At 39.5% G+C, this 18,690-nt stretch overlaps 1 protein-coding gene across 4 annotated transcripts; it reads left to right on the top strand.

Annotated features, from left to right (window-relative positions):
* The first annotated feature begins 11,130 nt into the window (after positions 1 to 11,130).
* Positions 11,131 to 18,259, top strand: isl1a (ISL LIM homeobox 1a). Of its 4 annotated transcripts, none has more exons than XM_014143513.2 (6): positions 11,131 to 11,470; positions 11,900 to 12,089; positions 13,106 to 13,365; positions 15,250 to 15,533; positions 16,254 to 16,442; positions 16,895 to 18,259. In XM_014143513.2, exons 1-6 carry the CDS (start codon positions 11,443 to 11,445, stop codon positions 17,009 to 17,011), a joined length of 1,068 nt encoding a protein of 355 aa, XP_013998988.1. In that variant the 5' UTR covers positions 11,131 to 11,442; the 3' UTR covers positions 17,012 to 18,259. The 4 variants fall into 4 exon arrangements, with proteins under 4 accessions (XP_013998988.1, XP_013998987.1, XP_013998991.1 ...); XM_014143512.2 differs by having other exon boundaries at positions 11,134 to 11,470; positions 15,247 to 15,533; XM_014143516.2 differs by having other exon boundaries at positions 11,135 to 11,470; positions 16,275 to 16,442.
* Positions 18,260 to 18,690: the final 431 nt, after the last annotated feature.

Below are 18,690 nucleotides of genomic sequence, written 5' to 3'. Positions count from 1 at the left end.
ATGTTTACAGAGTGATGTTGTATATGTCTTTATGTGAACTGCTGAATGTTTACAGAGTGATGTTGTATATGTCTTTATGTGAACTGCTGAATGTTTACAGAGTGATGTTGTATATGTCTTTATGTGAACTGCTGAATGTTTACAGAGTGATGTTGTATGTATCTTTATGTGAACTGCTGAATGTTTACAGAGTGATGTTGTATATGTCTTTATGTGAACTGCTGAATGTTTACAGAGTGATGTTGTATATGTCTTTATGTCAACTGCTGAATGTTTACAGAGTGATGTTGTATATGTCTTTATGTGAACTGCTGAATGTTTACAGAGTGATGTTGTATGTATCTTTATATGAAATGCTGAATGTTTACAGAGTGATGTTGTATGTATCTTTATGTGAACTGCTGAATGTTTACAGAGTGATGTTGTATGTATCTTTATATGAAATGCTGAATGTTTACAGAGTGATGTTGTATGTATCTTTATGTGAACTGCTGAATGTTTACAGAGTGACGTTGTATGTATCTTTATGTGAACTGCTGAATGTTTACAGAGTGATGTTGTATGTATCTTTATGTGAACTGCTGAATGTTTACAGAGTGATGTGTGTGAGTTGTCTTGGCCTTAAAAAAATATTCCCTGAGGGTTGTGGTCGGCCTGAATTATTAAATACTATCAAAGTATTGGAGCAGAAAAACATCTTTAACATTTGAATTAGTTTATTTCCAAAATGCTGTATCCACCCCCAAACAAATATCCTCAGAAATGTTTTATTGGTGCTTTCATGTGTGTGTAAAATATTACTATTCTTAGGTTTTTAATTCATATATTTTAGATGTGTATAAACATTTGCTTGCATTTGGAAAGTATTCAGACCTTTGTTACGTTACAGCCTTATTCTAAAATGGATTTAAAGTAAAATCATCCTCAGGAATCTACACAAAATACCCAATAATGACAAAGTGAAAACAGGGTTTTAGAAATGTTTGCAAATGTATTAAAAACAAACAACATAAACACCTTATTTGCATACGTATTCAGAACCTTTACTGTGAGACTCTCAAGGTGTATCCTGTTTCCATTGATCATCCTTGAGATGTTTCTACAACTTGATTGGAGTCCACCTGTGGTAAATTCAATTTATTGGACATGATTTGGAAAGGCACACACCTGTCTATATAAGGTCCCACAGTTGACAGTGCATGCCAGAGCAAAAACCAAGCCATGAGGTCGAAGGAATTGTCCTTAGAGGACCGAGACAGGATTGTGTCGAAGGCACAGATCTGGGGAAGGGTACCAAAACATTTCTGCAGCATTGAAGGTCCCCAAGATCACAGTGGCATCCATCATTCTTAAATGGAAGACGTTTGGAACCACCAAGACTCTTAGAGCTGGCAGCCCGGACAAACTGAGCAATCGGGGGAGAAGGGCCTTGGTCAGTGAGGTGACCAAGAACCCGATGGTGACTCTGACAGAGCTTCAGAGTTCCTCTGTGGAGATGGGAGAAACTTCCAGAAGGACAACCATCCTTGCAGCACTGCACCAATCAGACATTTATGGTAGAGCGGCCAGACGGAAGCCACTCCTCAGTAAAAGGCACATGACAGCCCACTTGGAGTTTGCCAAAAGGCACCTAAAGACTCTCAGACCATGAGAAACAAGATTCTCTGGTCTGATGAAACCAAGCCTTCCCTGTGGCTCAGTTGGTAGAGCATGGTGTTTGCAATGCCAGCATGGTGTGTGCAACGCCAGGGTTGTGAGTTTGATTCCCACGGGGGGGCCAGTACAAAAAATCCATGAAATTAAATGAAAATGTATGAAATGTATGCATTTACTACTGTAAGTCGCTCTGGATAAGAGCGTCTGCTAAATGACGTAAATATAACATTAAACTTTTTAGCATGAATGTCAAGCGTCACATCTGGAGGAAACCTGGCACCATCTCTACGGTGAAGCATGGTGATGGCAGCATCATGCTGTGAGGATGTTTTTCAGAGGCAGGGACTGGGAGACTAGTCAGGATCGAGACAAAGCTGAGAGAGAGATCCTTAATGAAATCCTGCTCCAGAGCGCTCAGAACCTCTGGGGTGAAGGTTCACGTTCCAACAGGACAACGACCCTAAGCACACAGCCAAGTCAACACTGGAGTGGCTTGTGTGTCCTTGAGTGGCCCAGCCAGAGCTCGGACTTGAACCCGATTGAACATCTCTGGAGAGACCTGAAAATATCTGTGCAGCAATGCTCCCTATCCAACCTGACAGAGCTTAAGAGGATCTGCAGAGAAGAATGGTAGAAACTCCCCAAATACAGGTGTGCCAAGCGTGTAGCATCATACCCAAGAAGACTTGAGGCTGTAATCCCTGCCAAAGGTGCTTCAACAAAAGCACTAAAGGGTTGAATACTTATGTGAATGTAATATCTAATTTAGAATAAATTAGCAAAAATGTTAATCATTTTTTTCAAATGTTTCATTGTAGGGTATTGTGTGTGGATTGATGAGGAAGAAGAACTATTTAATCAATTTTAGAATAAATCTTTTAAATGACTAAAATGTCAAATGTAAATGTTTTACATTCAGGTCTGATATTACTATATTTAAAAATAAGATTAAAAATAATATTGATGTCACAAATGTATCATTTGTACATTTCTTAATTTAAAACGTAATTATTTGTACCTAGCAGTACAACTCATTTCTCTGAGAGTGATGTGTGTACATAGCATTTAGCAACAACAACAAAAAAAACATGATTATTTGTCTCTCTGAAATTAAAACATCAAGTGATAGATTTAAAACAAACACATATATTTCAGTGAACAACACCATTATTAGATATTGAAGAAAAAACACCAATATCTTTCATAATTTATTTTAAACAATAAAAAGCTAATTTACCAAACATTTCCCGAAAATGTAACATATAGTGTTTTGGATTTAAACTCTTCATTTGCACGTTATATTGGACAGGTCGGTTTACATACATGAGAAATATTAATCTCCAAATCAACATGAATCCATGCTTTGATTCTAATTGTTTGCTTTCACTAGATATTGTATCCAAAAACTAGGCTTTTTCTCTTTTCCCATTATAGTGTGTTTTATCAAGGAGACATTCATCTAATTCTGTCCTTTCTGCCCCTGAACAAGGCAGATAACACGCTGTTCCCTAGTAGGCCGTCATTGGAAATAAGAATTTCTTCTTAACTGACTTGCCTAGTTAAATAAAGGTAAAATAAATAAAAAAATCCTTGGGTAAACACTAACTACTGAATGACCCCTATGGTGTATCTTGAAGCGACCCAACAGGTTCACACAGATGAGATTGGTCTAATATAAGACTTGTTTTCAATGGGGACATCTTGTTCTTAGCTTTAAAACTCTGTATAAACACAACACGATGAATTAAATATCGCAGGGACGTAAATTATTTCTTAGGAACAAGAAATAAGGTCATAAGAGACCCTTTTTTTGAAATGTCTTCCATCTGGCCCTTCCTTCTGCACGGTTTCTCTCTTAGTAGCTGTGGTAAATGTCTACAGTAAGGTCCCAAACCCGCTGGACAAACATGTCATTTCAACAGTAAGATTCAAACCTGCTGGAAAAACACGTCATTTCAACAGTAGGGTCCCAAACCCGCTGGAAAAACACATCATTTCAACAGTAAGGTCCCAAACCCGCTGGAAAAACACATCATTTCAACAGTAGGGTCCCAAACCCGCTGGAAAAACACATCATTTCAACAGTAGGGTCCCAAACCCACTGGAAAAACACATCATTTCAACAGTAAGGTCCCAAACCCGCTGGAAAAACACATAATTTCAACAGTAAGGTCCCAAAACCCGCTGGACAAACACGTCATTTCAACAGTAAGATTCAAACCTGTTGGAAAAACACATCATTTCAACAGTAAGGTTACAAAACCCGCTGGACAAACACATAATTTCAACAGTAAGGTTACAAAACCCGCTGGACAAACACGTCATTTCAACATCTAGTTTTGATTTAATTTTGGTTGAGTTGTAAGTTAACGACAACTAAACGTGAGATCAACAAAAGATTTCACCATGTCACTGGATTTATGTCAAAAGTTGGTTGAAAAAAATACGAAATTGCCTTACTTTAGTGACTTTTAGCAAAACCAATCAGTTTTCCATGTCATTTCATCATCATCACATTAAAATAATACAAAGGTTTCTACCACTATGCTGTATATCTCCATTCATGTCAGACTTATTCTACATGTTCTATCCTCTATTATGGCTCCATGAAGAAAGTTATTTTCCTGTTTTGGATAAAGAGAGTATGTGTCATCATGGACGATAATGTAAAATACAGATAATGTATGTCACAGATCATGTAAAATACAGGTAATGTAAAATACAGACAATGTAAAACACAGACAATGTAAAATGCAAAATGTATGACACCGATAATGTAAAATACAGATCATGTAAAATACGGATAATGTATGTAACATATCATGTAAAATGTATATAATGTATGTCACAGATCATGTAGAATACAGATAATGTATGTCACAAATCATGTAAAATACAGGTTATGAAAAATACAGATCATGTATGTCACAGATCATGTAAAATACAGATAATGTAAAATAAGGATAATGTATGTGATATATCATGTAAAATACAGACAATGTATGACACCGATAATGTAAAATACAGATTATGTATGTCACAGATCATGTGAAATACAGATAATGTAAAATACAAATAATGTATGTCACAGATAATGTAAAATACAGATAATGTATGTCACATATAATGTAAAATACAAATAATTTAAATACATATAATGTATGTCACAGATCATGTAAAATACAGATAATGTAAATTACAGATAATGTATGTCACAGATCATGTAAAATACAGATAATGTAAATTACAGATAATGTATGTCACAGATCATGTAAAATACAGATAATATATGATATGTTTTCCCACAAGTACTAGGGTTGTTTACTCTCCCCCTCCTCCTCTTCCTCCTCTCCTTCTCCTCCTCCTCTTCCTCCCCCTCTCTCTCCTCCTCCTCCTCCTCTTCCTCCTCTCCTCCTCCTCTTCTTCCTCCTCCTCCTCTCTCTCCTCCTCCCCCTCCTCTCTCTCCTCCTCCTCCTCATCTTCCTCCCCCTCTCTCTCCTCCTCCTCCTCCTCCTCCTCTCCTCCTCCTCCTCCTCCAAAAACGATCAATCAATCCAAAACAGAACAGAGAAGCCAAGGCAGAAGTTGTAACTGAATGGAGTTGCAGTTTGAGTGGAACTAAGAGATGAGAGAGAGCGATGCTCATACCCTTAAATAACAGGCTGTAAATCAAAGTGTATCATACACTCTGTGTTACACAGCTGAATCATCCCCGCAGCTTGATGTATAGGGGCCATATTCTATTGTGTAGAAACTCACAATATTGTAACTCACTATATTTGCAATCTTAATGTGCTTTTTTCCCCCCTTTATTCTTTTGACTTCCTGATCATATATAAACATAATAATTAGAAAAACAAGAGATCACATCAGTCACCAAAACGAGCTACTGACTCAACATGCAAAAAAAAAACAGACATTTCTTGCATTTCGTATTCAACCTATGAGGGTTCAAATTCCCAGTTTCAATACAGTTTACAGTATATCACCACTCTTTATAGGGAGGATGCCATGGTGGGGGTGGTGGGGGGTCATATGAGTTATTGTGGTCGCATAGTGCTGCACACAAGGTGCAGGTGCAATAAACGATATGAAAGAATAAATCACTCAGAAACCTTTCCTGGGAAGTAAGACTCTGAAAGTCTAGCTGTTATGAATTAAATGGGCCTACTGTCATGACCTGTCATACACCCAGAAATATAAACGCCTACCGATCTATCCACTACTAAACCATGCAACACGTTATCTGATCGCAAACAATATCAGCTTACAGTGTTTTATAACATCCATTATTTTTCTATATATATTTTTTTTAATCACATGAATAGAGGTTTATTATGATTCTGACTAATCCAAAATATAATTTTCATAAATGTTTGTATTATTATTACTATTATTACTGAGAAGAAGAAACATATTTGTATTAATACTATATTATTGTATTCAGATTTTTATTAGAACGATTACATTAATTATTCTAAACTTTAATAACCATAGCTGTGCTGCTGTTACAGTTGAATTATCAGCAACTTTTATGAAATTGTTGAGAACTTATTTGTTAGACTGTAATTTAGTCAAGCCCTAAATATGTAGGCTAATCATTCCTCAATTTAACAGTGCAGTTTTGAACAGGTTAATACCTATAATTATCTGTTAGAGCATCCACGGTTCTCCTGAAAAGAAGAGTGACCACAAAGAGATGTTTCCCCTTTTCATAGGTCCCACGTCTCTCTCTCTCTCTCTCTCTCTTTCGCTCTCTGTCTCTCTGTCTCTCTGTCTCTCTGTCTCTCTCTCCCTCTGCTCCCTCTGCTCCCCCCCCCTCTCTCTCTCTCTCTCTCGCAAGCTCTCCCTCTCTCTCTTTCTCCCACCCTCCCCTCCCTCTCTCTCTCTCTCTCTCTCAAGCTCTCCCTCTCTCTCTTTCTCCCACCCTTCCCCCCTCTCTCTCTCTCTCTTTCTATCTGCCCCATTCTCACTCTCTCGCTCTCTGTCTCTCTCTCTCTGACCCCCCCCCCCACCCAATTCAGTAATTTCAGATAACGAAATACAGTTAATTTCAGTAGTAATTATAGTAATAATAATAATAGTAGTAGCAGTAATAATAATAGTTCATATAATCATGGATACAGGTACAGCACTACTGCAGTTGTATTGGGGAATCTTCGGTCGATATATTTAATTAAATAAAAATATGATTCTATAAAGAAACAATGGATAATAAATCAACAACAAAGGGTACATGGATGATGGTTCCACTATGTATTACTAGTCAGTTATATACAATGGAAATATTACAGGGAAGGAATGGTCATGGGATGTCCTTCAGGCTATTGTAGTAATATTTGTAGTAATATTTGTAGTAATATTTGCGGTTTCTACCTCACCCAGAATTTGGGAATTGATTGAGATATTGTCTTGAATTGTATTTATTTTTATTTGATTTGGGAGTATTTCTGACAGTAGAGGGAGAAGTGCATCTCTGTCTCTACCTCCCATGTCGTGCAGTGATCACATAGATTCTCCTCTTTGTGTTAGTCATGTCTTTTTGTGTCACCCCTTTTTTCTACAGCCAATCGGCGGTCGTTGAGCCTGTATTTTGGTCAGGATCCGTCTCTGTTTTGTATCTCTGACAGAGTATAAATATTCTGCAAATTTTGTATTCTCTTTTGAGGATTAAATAGGTAATTTAGTATATTCTGTGGGTTTTTTTTGTTTCATATTCCTAAATTTGTCAAATATGAGGTTTATATTTATTTATTTTTTGTAACAATCTGATTGTTCTCCCTGTGTGTTTGGATCATAGAGTTGTTTAGTGTTTCTAACAGCTGCCATAGGGGACTATAGGGGTTAAGCTGTTGGGTTTCCACTGTTTTGAATTGTAAGGTTGTTTTGCCTAACAAAATGTCCTTTCCTTTCTATGAACCATTAAAGGGAATTTTCTGAGTTCTGCACTGCATGCATTGTTTGATCATTTCTTTTGGATAGTTAGGATAATTTTGCAGAATTCCGTATATAGATTTTCTGTTGGGTTTTTATCTCTCTCTCTCCATCACTTTTCTCTCCCTCTCCCCCCCCTTCTACCTGACACTCAAACACACTATTGAATGTTCTCTAGAATGAATTCAGGTTTTTAATGCTATAATCTCCAGAAAAAAAGCTTTTCAGAGGAAAAGTAATGCAATTATACTCCACTGTCTACCATATAAATTATTTCTGACGGTCTTGTATCACGATCTTCTGTTACTAAAATTACACCTGCCTGTGAATGAAAGCCTGTTCAGTATAGGACATCACAATTCTACATGATGATGTCTATGTCTCTGTGTGTAGGGTTAAAGGGTGGTCTCTATGTCTCTGTGTGTGGGGTTAAAGGGTGGTCTCTATGTCTCTGTGTGTAGGGATTAAAGGGTGGTCTCTATGTCTCTGTGTGTGGGGGTTAAAGGGTGGTCTCTATGTCTCTGTGTGTAGGGTTAAAGGTTGGTCTCTATGTCTCTGTGTGTGGAGTTAAAGGGTGGTCTCTATGCCTCTGTGTGTGGGGGTTAAAGGGTGGTCTCTATGTCTCTGTGTGTAGGGTTAAAGGTTGGTCTCTATGTCTCTGTGTGTGGAGTTAAAGGGTGGTCTCTATGCCTCTGTGTGTGGGGGTTAAAGGGTGGTCTCTATGTCTCTGTGTGTAGGGTTAAAGGGTGGTCTCTATGTCTCTGTGTGTGGAGTTAAAGGGTGGTCTCTATGTCTCTGTGTGTGGACTTAAAGGGTGGTCTCTATGTCTCTGTGTGTGGGGGTTAAAGGGTGGTCTCTATGTCTCTGTGTGTGGACTTAAAGGATGGTCTCTATGTCTCTGTGTGTGGGGGTTAAAGGGTGGTCTCTATGTCTCTGTGTGTGGGGGTTAAAGGGTGGTCTCTATGTCTCTGTGTGTGGCGGTTAAAGGGTGGTCTCTATGTCTCTGTGTGTGGCGGTTAAAGGGTGGTCTCTATGTCTCTGTGTGTAGGGTTAAAGGGTGGTCTCTATGTCTCTGTGTGTGGGGGTTAAAGGGTGGTCTCTATGTCTCTGTGTGTGGCGGTTAAAGGGTGGTCTCTATGTCTCTGTGTGTGGGGGTTAAAGGGTGGTCTCTATGTCTCTGTGTGTGGGGGTTAAAGGGTGGTCTCTATGTCTCTGTGTGTGGAGTTAAAGGGTGGTCTCTATGTCTCTGTGTGTGGAGTTAAAGGGTGGTCTCTATGTCTCTGTGTGTGGGGGTTAAAGGGTTGTCTCTATGTCTCTGTGTGTGGGGTTAAAGGGTTGTCTCTATGCCTCTGTGTGTGGAGTTAAAGGGTGGTCTCTATGTCTCTGTGTGAGGGGGTTAAAGGGTGGTCTCTATGTCTCTGTGTGTGGGGGTTAAAGGGTGGTCTCTATGTCTCTGTGTGTGGGTGTTAAAGGGTGGTCTCTATGTCTCTGTGTGTGGGGGTTAAAGGGTGGTCTCTATGTCTCTGTGTGTGGGGGTTAAAGGGTGGTCTCTATGTCTCTGTGTGTGGAGTTAAAGGGTGGTCTCTATGTCTCTGTGTGTGGGGGTTAAAGGGTTGTCTCTATGTCTCTGTGTGGGGGTTAAAGGGTGGTCTCTATGTCTCTGTGTGTGGGGGTTAAAGGGTTGTCTCTATGTCTCTGTGTGTGGGGGTTAAAGGGTGGTCTCTATGTCTCTGTGTGTGGGGGTTAAAGGGTGGTCTCTATGTCTCTGTGTGTGGAGTTAAAGGGTTGTCTCTATGCCTCTGTGTGTGGAGTTAAAGGGTGGTCTCTATGTCTCTGTGTGTGGGGGTTAAAGGGTGGTCTCTATGTCTCTCTGTGTGGAGTTAAAGGGTTGTCTCTATGCCTCTGTGTGTGGAGTTAAAGGGTGGTCTCTATGTCTCTGTGTGTGGAGTTAAAGGGTGGTCTCTATGTCTCTGTGTGTAGGGTTAAAGGGTGGTCTCTATGTCTCTGTGTGTGGGGGTTAAAGGGTGGTCTCTATGTCTCTGTGTGTGGAGTTAAAGGGTGGTCTCTATGTCTCTGTGTGTGGGGGTTAAAGGGTGGTCTCTATGTCTCTGTGTGTGGAGTTAAAGGGTTGTCTCTATGCCTCTGTGTGTGGAGTTAAAGGGTGGTCTCTATGTCTCTGTGTGTGGAGTTAAAGGGTGGTCTCTATGTCTCTGTGTGTGGGGGTTAAAGGGTGGTCTCTATGTCTCTGTGTGTGGGGGTTAAAGGGTGGTCTCTATGCCTCTGTGTGTGGGGTTAAAGGATTGCTGAATAGGGCCATCCTGCTAACACAAGAGGGCGTGTTTTGGTCGAATATGTCCCAAACTCTTTCTGCTGCTGGCCTGGTGAGCTATTCAGACATCGACCGAAGGTTGTTGGGTCAGGGATGTGTAGTCTAGTCCATGTACAGAATTACACCACGTCCTCCCGATTCGCAATAGATTAAATCTCGAGGAATGTTTAATAGACTTATTTCCAACTATTTATTGTTTGCCTATACATCGGTTAATAATAACAACATAGATTGGTCAACACATTAGTCAAAAATTAAATAAAAACATCCTCTTAAAAAATACCCACTCGTGTTGTCTCTTTCTCTACCAGGTTATTATCTGATGCCCCACAATGTGAGTTTGTATTCCAGCCCGTGTCTCGACGGGTTTAGGGCTGTCATTATGTGTAATTACGTATGGTAATACCGGTTGGGTTGACAACCCTGCAGACTGATGACACACTCTAACATTATGACCATGTCTGTAAAAAAAATTATGAAAAGAAAACACTAGCAGCTATATATTACCCAGACAAACTTAGAAAACCATTCGAGGGGCTGTTTGGGGGTAAAATCATTTCAATATTGGTTCATAATGTGAGTAATTCGGTTCCTTTTTAACAAACTAAAATGTACGATTAAAGATGCAGCATACAGTAGATTACCACAAAATACAAGGCATTCTGGTCTATTATATTCTATTCCGTTATATTCTGTTATGATACATTATATTCTGTTATAATCTATTCTATTCTGTTCTATTCTGTTCAACATTTTATTTTACATTATGGTTAACAAGATAACTAACATTTTTTCCTTGCATTTTAACTAATTTTACCTCTCCAAGAGAAATAATCTAAATCCTTACAGGCCTATATAAATATATATATATATATATATATATATATATATGTTTATAACGACTCAAGACGTTGCATGTAAAAAGAAGCGAGAAGCGAGAGTCGTAGCCTATGGCTGTGTTGAACTGGGTTTGTTGACACCAATATGAAAATTCATAATTTAATGAGTAAACACATTAATGATTTCATAATATCAATGACAAAGTTAGGGGGGAAAAAAAGCCTTGCTTCAGTGGAGTATAGAGAGGTCCATAACATGAGTCGGGTGGGCGGGTACTTAGACTGGGCTAACGTTAACAGCTGCTTCTGGCTTCATAACCAATCAGCATCCCATAAAGATGACGTTAAAGTGTCCTACGTCAGCCCAATGGCGATAGAGTAGAGTTGGTGCAAGGGAGTTTGAGTGGGAGATAGGGACTAGCGTGCCCCATCACAGCACAGGGACCAGGGACGGCAGCACAGACACTCACACCCCCATCTTCCTCCTCCTCCCCCCCCGACTAAAACAGCTCCTCCGCGGCCAAACAAGTCCTGCAACACCCGGCTACCCCTCAGACAGCACCGGCCAGCACACAGGCTACTACTCTATAACGCCGTCCGGAGGAAAAGGGAAAAACTCCCCCAGCTTCAAAACTGTTACACCACGTTTTAAAAGTGGACCTCACACCTCCTTACTTCTTGGACATGGGCGATATGGGGGATCCGCAGAAAAGTAAGTGAAGCTGGTTCAAGTGTTTATTCAATTTTTTTATTTTGAGTGATGCAAAACTTCGGCGACATTAGACTCATTTTTGTACGGTCAATTTTGTTTTCTTTTGACTTTTGCCAACTGTTTTGTGCAACGTTTATTGTGGTAGCAGGTCCCAATTCCACGGAATTTTCTTTACAATACCTGTCCAGAGGATGCAGTCGTTCAACGTCAGTAAAGTTACTCTGGATCACTGAACAGCAGAGTACATTAAAACTATAGCACATTCATAAATAATGTTATTAGTCTTACTAACGAATGTATATTATTTATAATAAATTATAACATTAACTAAAGTATAATTATCATTATGAGACATTATTTATATTCAATATAATCTTTATAATTGTCCTAATATATATTTTTTCTTCTTCTTTTGACTTGGTTCTCCAGAAAAGCGGCTGATCTCGCTGTGTGTCGGCTGTGGGAACCAGATCCACGACCAGTATATTCTGCGGGTCTCTCCGGACCTCGAGTGGCACGCTGCCTGTTTGAAGTGTGCGGAGTGTAATCAGTATCTGGACGAGTCTTGTACCTGCTTTGTCCGAGACGGGAAAACCTACTGTAAAAGAGACTATGTCAGGTAAGAGATGTTTGTTATGAAATGTAATAGCGTTGATAACATTGTTTCATATTGATTGATTGGTTGATACATTCACTTATTAACTGCTATGATTTAATTAACATGGTTATACAGCGAACATCCGCATTTATTTTGACGTGACTATCATATCTAATGGTGTGGACATTTCTATTTAAAAGTAATGTTTAGATATTCTATCAAAAATACCGTTTTATATTGTATTTTCAGACCACACAGTGTTAATATATATATATATATATTTTTTTTTTTATCACCACCAAATCAGCATAATTGCAATTAAGTCGTTATTATCTTGTCAGTATAATAACAGGCTAGTAATAATATTGTCGAAACCCACATCAGAACTCACACAGTTAGGTGATTTGTACTGTCATTTACAACACGTTTACATATTCAGTACAAACTATTTTATAGAAACAAATGATTTCATGTACTGTGATATTTCACTGTATTGGGATGGCCTTTTAAGTGAAGTCTAGCTGGATATTATTTACATAGGCCTATAATTGAAATATTTTGTTATCCCTCAAATTGACCAAATATATTAGGCCTAGATATAGACTACAATTTAATTAATACATTCGACAATGTGTAACGTTATCGCCTGTAGTAGTAATACTAATATTAATAATAATATGAAAAGAATGTTTCTATGAGTCTTTTAAGAATATTTCCAGATATAATTGCACTATTTCATGATAAATACGTGATCCATTCATCTCTGTTACCACAGAACAGGTCTTCTGTGCTTTGTCTTTATGAATGTAATATGTTATACAGCATCCAAGTCATCTCATGTGATGTAAACACAACTCAATATTATTAAGGCTTAACAATCCTGCTTTATATATATATATATATTTAAAAAAGAAGAAAGATGCCCCTGTGCTTGTCCTGTTATGTGTGCTGCCCAGCCACGGTGGGTCGTGGGCCCTAGTGACGCCGTTAGCTCTGACCGGTCACCCAATCCCCCCCCTCCTTACCCCCCTCTCCAGGTTATACGGGATAAAGTGCGCTAAATGTAACATCGGTTTCAGCAAGAATGACTTCGTGATGAGAGCTCGCTCCAAGGTGTACCATATCGAGTGTTTTCGGTGTGTGGCCTGCAGCCGACAGCTCATCCCGGGGGACGAGTTCGCTCTGAGGGAGGATGGCTTGTTCTGCCGGGCCGACCATGATGTCGTGGAGCGGGCCACAATGGGCTCCGGCGATCCCCTCAGCCCCCTCCACCCGGCCCGACCTTTACAAATGGCAGGTAGGTTAACACTTTATATCAATGGCAGTGCGGTTTCTTTTTTTTTCTTTTGTGTGTGTGTGTGTGTGTGTGTGTGTGTGTGTGTGTGTGTGTGTGTGTGTGTGTGTGTGTGTGTGTGTGTGTGTGTGTGTGTGTGTGTGTGTGTGTGTGTGTGTGTGTGTGTGTGGGCTTGTTTGACCGGTGTAGGTGTTGACAATTCGGTTAATGTTGTAGTCGTTGGAAACTTTTATTTTGTTTTATTTATGGTTGTGGCATTGCTTGGATTCTTTGTGAACGGTTATTCATATTGAACACGTAAAGACAACGACGAATGTATAGCGTCATAGACTCAAATGTTTCGGTAGGTCTCGGCTAAGCTTTATCATGTCCCCAAATACAAGGCTACGAACAAATATAAACACATAAACCCCCCCAAAAACGTGTTTTATTGAATAAGGTTGTCATGATGCGCAGTTTGCCGTGTGTAGCCTACATCTCTACAGTACAGGCCTAAGTTTTTTTTTAAATGTCTTATTTATTTATTTAAGGTTTAAGTTTCAATATATATTTCTAACACTTACAGGCATCGTTGAGTCAATATAATATGATATGTACATATATTGGGTGATATATTTGTTTACATGTCATATTTATAAACAGATAATGTAGCCTATTATTTCATCTAGTTGGGATACTAGTCGTTTATACGAACCACATTATCGGTTTGATAATGTCAACAGTGCAGTGATTATATAATTTGCATAAATGCGTTTTTTTTTTGTCAAGGTCCCTCCGCAAGGAAGAATATCTGGACAAAGTATGTTCATGGCTGAATGGAGAAACTATGAATTTAAATCCAATGTTTTAAGCTAGTTAGATGTTTTGAAGCATCGCCATAAAAGATCAATCCGCAGTCTACATTTTTGGGGCCGGTCTCATACGTAATTGTTTGTACTGAAGTTTGAGGGGCCTGTAGACTGGATAAATGTAACCTACATGCATTATGTTGCTTTTGGGGGAGTTTTGTAAGCCAGTTGGCCACGCATTCAGAATGGTTGAATATGCTATTTCCTCACGTTCAATATCTATAGGCCTATGTGTAAGCGAACTCGCACTTAGTAGTGCTGATGTTAAATAGACTACATAACCCAAGCTCGGCAGAAAAGCCACAGCAATGCTTCGTTCATAATGATTCATCCAATCATAAAGTCTGCACCAATGTAAAAAGAAACGTAGACTATTTGACAGTCCATTCTCGCTCATGGCCTGCGCCCTGGTCCAAGTTTTAAGACCGCAACAACTCATTTAAACGACATGTTAAAACAAGACATGAATGCACTTTATAACTGAAAGTTATAACCATTTGACTTTAAAGTTATACCGTTTTATAAATTATAACCATACACAAGCTAATATCAAAGTATATCAACATATAACCCATCCACCCCATAAGAAGGTGACGATGCTGGACGTTGGTTATGACGTCCAGTGGACTCTCTCGTTAACTAGGACTATAGCTGGTATAAAACAAGACCTTTTGTTGTTGATTTTATTTGAGACATTATTCAATTCTCAGTGGCTTCAGTTAAAAAAAAAAAAAAAAATCTAGGGTCTAATACAAGTTTGAACAATCTGAAATTGAAACAGAAGTGAATATTGATTAGTCAAGAATGAGATAGTTGATAGTAATAAAATATTTCCATAAGTCCTCCACTACTGGGGCGTTTATTGAAATCCTTATAAGGTCTATGGGCTACCGTGCTTTATTGTGCTGGTGTAGTTTTCAAAGTGTATATTTTTGTATTGTCAACTTTTGCATCCAACACAATGTCTTTATATAGCCATGGTGTTTGAGTGCCGATAGATAATGTTTTTGTCTTGGTCTGCACTCTTTCTCAACAGCAGACCCAATATCAGCCAGACAGCCCGCGCTCCGACCGCACGTCCACAAACAACCGGAGAAGACAACACGCGTCCGGACTGTTCTTAACGAAAAACAGCTCCACACGTTGCGAACCTGCTACAACGCCAATCCCCGACCAGACGCTCTGATGAAGGAGCAGCTTGTCGAGATGACCGGTCTCAGTCCCCGAGTCATCCGGGTCTGGTTCCAAAACAAGCGTTGCAAGGACAAGAAGAGGAGTATTCTGATGAAACAGTTACAGCAACAACAGCCCAACGACAAAACGGTGAGGACCCTGTCTGATCTTTATTTCAATAAAGGATTCAATACAGTGGTGTTCTTATCGGTCCAAAATGCTGGTAGCTGTTGTAACTGTTTCAGTAGAATACTCCTGTTCTTGTCTGGTCATTTGATGTTATGAAAGAACTGGGGTGAAATAGAAACAGGGACATGGTCCTATACGTCTGCCTGTGGATGCTTGATATATATCCAGATACAGGCGTATACGTTCATACGCCCCCCCCCCCACACACACACACACACTATATATATCCAGATACAGGCGTATACGTTCATACGCCCCCCCCACACACACACACACTATATATATCCAGATACAGGCGTATACGTTCGTACGACCCCCCCGCACACACACACACACACACACACACACACACACACACACACACACACACACACACACACACACACACACACACACACACACACACACACTATATATATATATCCAGATACAGGCGTATACGTCCATACGACCCCCCCCACACACACACACACACACACACACACACACACACACACACACACACACACACACACACACACACACACACACAGCATGCCCGTTCTCGCATCTTTATCATATTCTAAATACCTAATGTTGTTTTTGTTGTTGTTTTTTTGTTGTTGTTGTTGTTGTTGTTGTTGTTGTTGTTGTTGTTCGGTCAATGTTGACGTGCTAATTTAAACTTTATATGACAATCAGTTTCTCTGGGACTATCTGCAGAATATCCAGGGAATGACGGGCACTCCGATGGTAGCGGCCAGTCCGGAGAGACACGACGGTGGTTTACAGGCTAACCCAGTGGAAGTGCAGAGTTACCAGCCGCCTTGGAAGGTCCTCAGTGACTTTGCGCTACAGAGTGAGATCGACCAGCCCGCGTTTCAACAACTGGTGAGTTGAGATAGGAGAGAAGCTAGGCTGTACAATAACACTAAAACCATCCGTCTGTCTGGGAGACAGTGTCAACGAAATCACAGGTAATGGTCAGGTTGTCATTTGATGTTTTTCATGTTTCATGTTATGTTTGTTATTATTTGATATAATTAGGCTATTTATAAGTGACGTGTGGAGTAGAAATGCGACTGTCATATTAAGGGCTTACATTTTACATGACATTTTATTGCATTGTCTAAAGTATGTTATTGAAAAGATTTTTTGAGCTAATATCTTGACGTGTGTCAATAATGTCATGTATTGGTTGACATGTCACTGTCCTATCCAGGACAGACACTTTACATTTTATTTTAATGTCTAAAATATATTATTGACATTCTATATTGACCTGATGTCTTGACGTGTGAATAATGACAGTCGGGATAACATCGTTTTGTTTCTTTGTTCAGGTCAATTTCTCGGAAGGAGGCCCTGGTTCCAACTCGACAGGGAGCGAAGTTGCCTCGATGTCATCCCAACTTCCAGATACACCCAACAGCATGGTTTCGAGCCCTATAGAGGCGTAGGGCCTCGCTGACCGACTGTAGACTACGTTAGACTATTGTCATATTTCTGACTGATGACGAGTCTATGTTAGTTGGACAAAGGCCGAACTGACTGAAAAACCGAAAGAAAAAAAACACTTGACTCGGGGGTGGAAAGAAACAAAATGTCACTCTTGTTGATTTCATTCGAACTGAGAGATAAGAGAGAATCCCTCTCCTCCAACTGCACGAAGCCTCTTTAACAACTACTGGTTGTAGTTTTACACTGTGAAGACAATCATGGGATTTATTACCCGAGCTAGATCTGTCCAAGCGTCCGTCATACGTCCGTCTGTCCACTCGCCGCAAAACAACCCTGGAGAGAAGAGGAGGAGAGAGAGGACCATGGTGTAGACTAGAAGAAGAAGCGTGTTACAAGGAGCGGTGGAGAGCGCATCTGCCTGCATCATAACGTGTCTGCGACTCATGCGACTCATGCGTAACGAGATGTATAGATTTCATTACTTCATCCATGACTGGTGCTGCCCGTTGGAAATGCCTGTTTACAGTTTTGCCAAAAAAAAAGAATACAGAAAACACCATACATACACTTCGACAAAAAACCCCTTGGACCCCATGGACCTCTAGGAAAAATACAAACTTTATTATTGAAGATGAAATCTGAAATCTTGGCTACATTTGCGCATTGTTGTGCGCGATGTTTGAATATACAAACAAATGACTGTCTGCCATTTCGGTTTCTCTAAAATAGCTTGACTTGAGATTCGCCCGCTGATATGACGACGTTTGGAGGGGATTGCAAATAATGCTTTTCCATAGTTTTGTTATTATCTCCTTGATAAAGCCCAAGTAGGTCTACTAAAGCATTGCAACAAGGTATACCTCTATTATGCCACAAGCTTCGTGGGACTATTGTGTGTGAGTTTGTGTCCGTCCAATAATATTGTTTTCTTTCCCAAAGATGTGTATAGTACTAAGTTATAAAGACCGTTAGCTCTGAAAAAAAAAAACAGTTTTTTTTCTCGTTAATTCCTGTACAACAAAATTATGCTTAATTTATCGTCGGAAGACTTGCCACTTTTTTTTTGTGTAACCTTCTATACTGAAGTAAAAAAAGAAAAAAGATTGTATCGTGTTTTCTGAATTATCTATCCAAATTGTATGTGTCCTGTCCCTTTCTTAAATATTATTATGTAAATCAACATCACATGTAGAAATATATCTCCAGGATTATTTCACTAATAAACATGGACTTTAATGTAAACCATACGACGGCAGATATAGTCTGCGCCTCTTTTGGTCCTCGCCCTGCATTCATCCCATTATTTTACATCTCTTTTTAGTCCTAGTGATTTCATATGGAACTCGATTAAAATGAAATTGCACGTAGCTGTCACTGTGATTAAAAGAAGACTGGGTTTAGATGGAATGTTCGAATTGCATTAAAAAACAAACAACAGTTTATCTATAGGTATAAACACGGACATGTTCTGGCATTAGTAACAACGTCCCATATAAGATACAGTGTGTTGGCATTATAGAGAAGACGAGATGCAAGCTATAGGCTATCATAATCACTATAGTGGAGAGGTGTTGGCTATATTATTCTGTAGGTCTGTGTAGGCTAGCTCTGACCTGACATTCCCTAGAGCTTGGTCCTATCTGCAAATAGATGACTGAGACATTTGGCTTTAAAGTTC

The sequence above is a fragment of the Salmo salar genome, chromosome ssa15, assembly GCF_905237065.1.
Source record: "Salmo salar chromosome ssa15, Ssal_v3.1, whole genome shotgun sequence".
NCBI lineage: Eukaryota > Metazoa > Chordata > Actinopteri > Salmoniformes > Salmonidae > Salmo > Salmo salar.
Note: the sequence above shows the minus strand (reverse complement) of the source record. Positions and strands in the feature narration are given on the sequence as shown.

What these genes read in the sequence shown, in the direction of transcription:
- isl1a (XM_014143512.2), top strand. Translation starts at nt 11,443, where the DNA reads ATGGGCGATATGGGGGATCCGCAGAAAA. An exon ending in TGTAAAAGAGACTATGTCAG is followed by an intron (nt 12,090 to 13,105) that starts GTAAGAGATGTT and finishes CCCCCTCTCCAG; the next exon opens with GTTATACGGGATAAAGTGCG. An exon ending in AGCCCGCGTTTCAACAACTG is followed by an intron (nt 16,443 to 16,894) that starts GTGAGTTGAGAT and finishes TTCTTTGTTCAG; the next exon opens with GTCAATTTCTCGGAAGGAGG.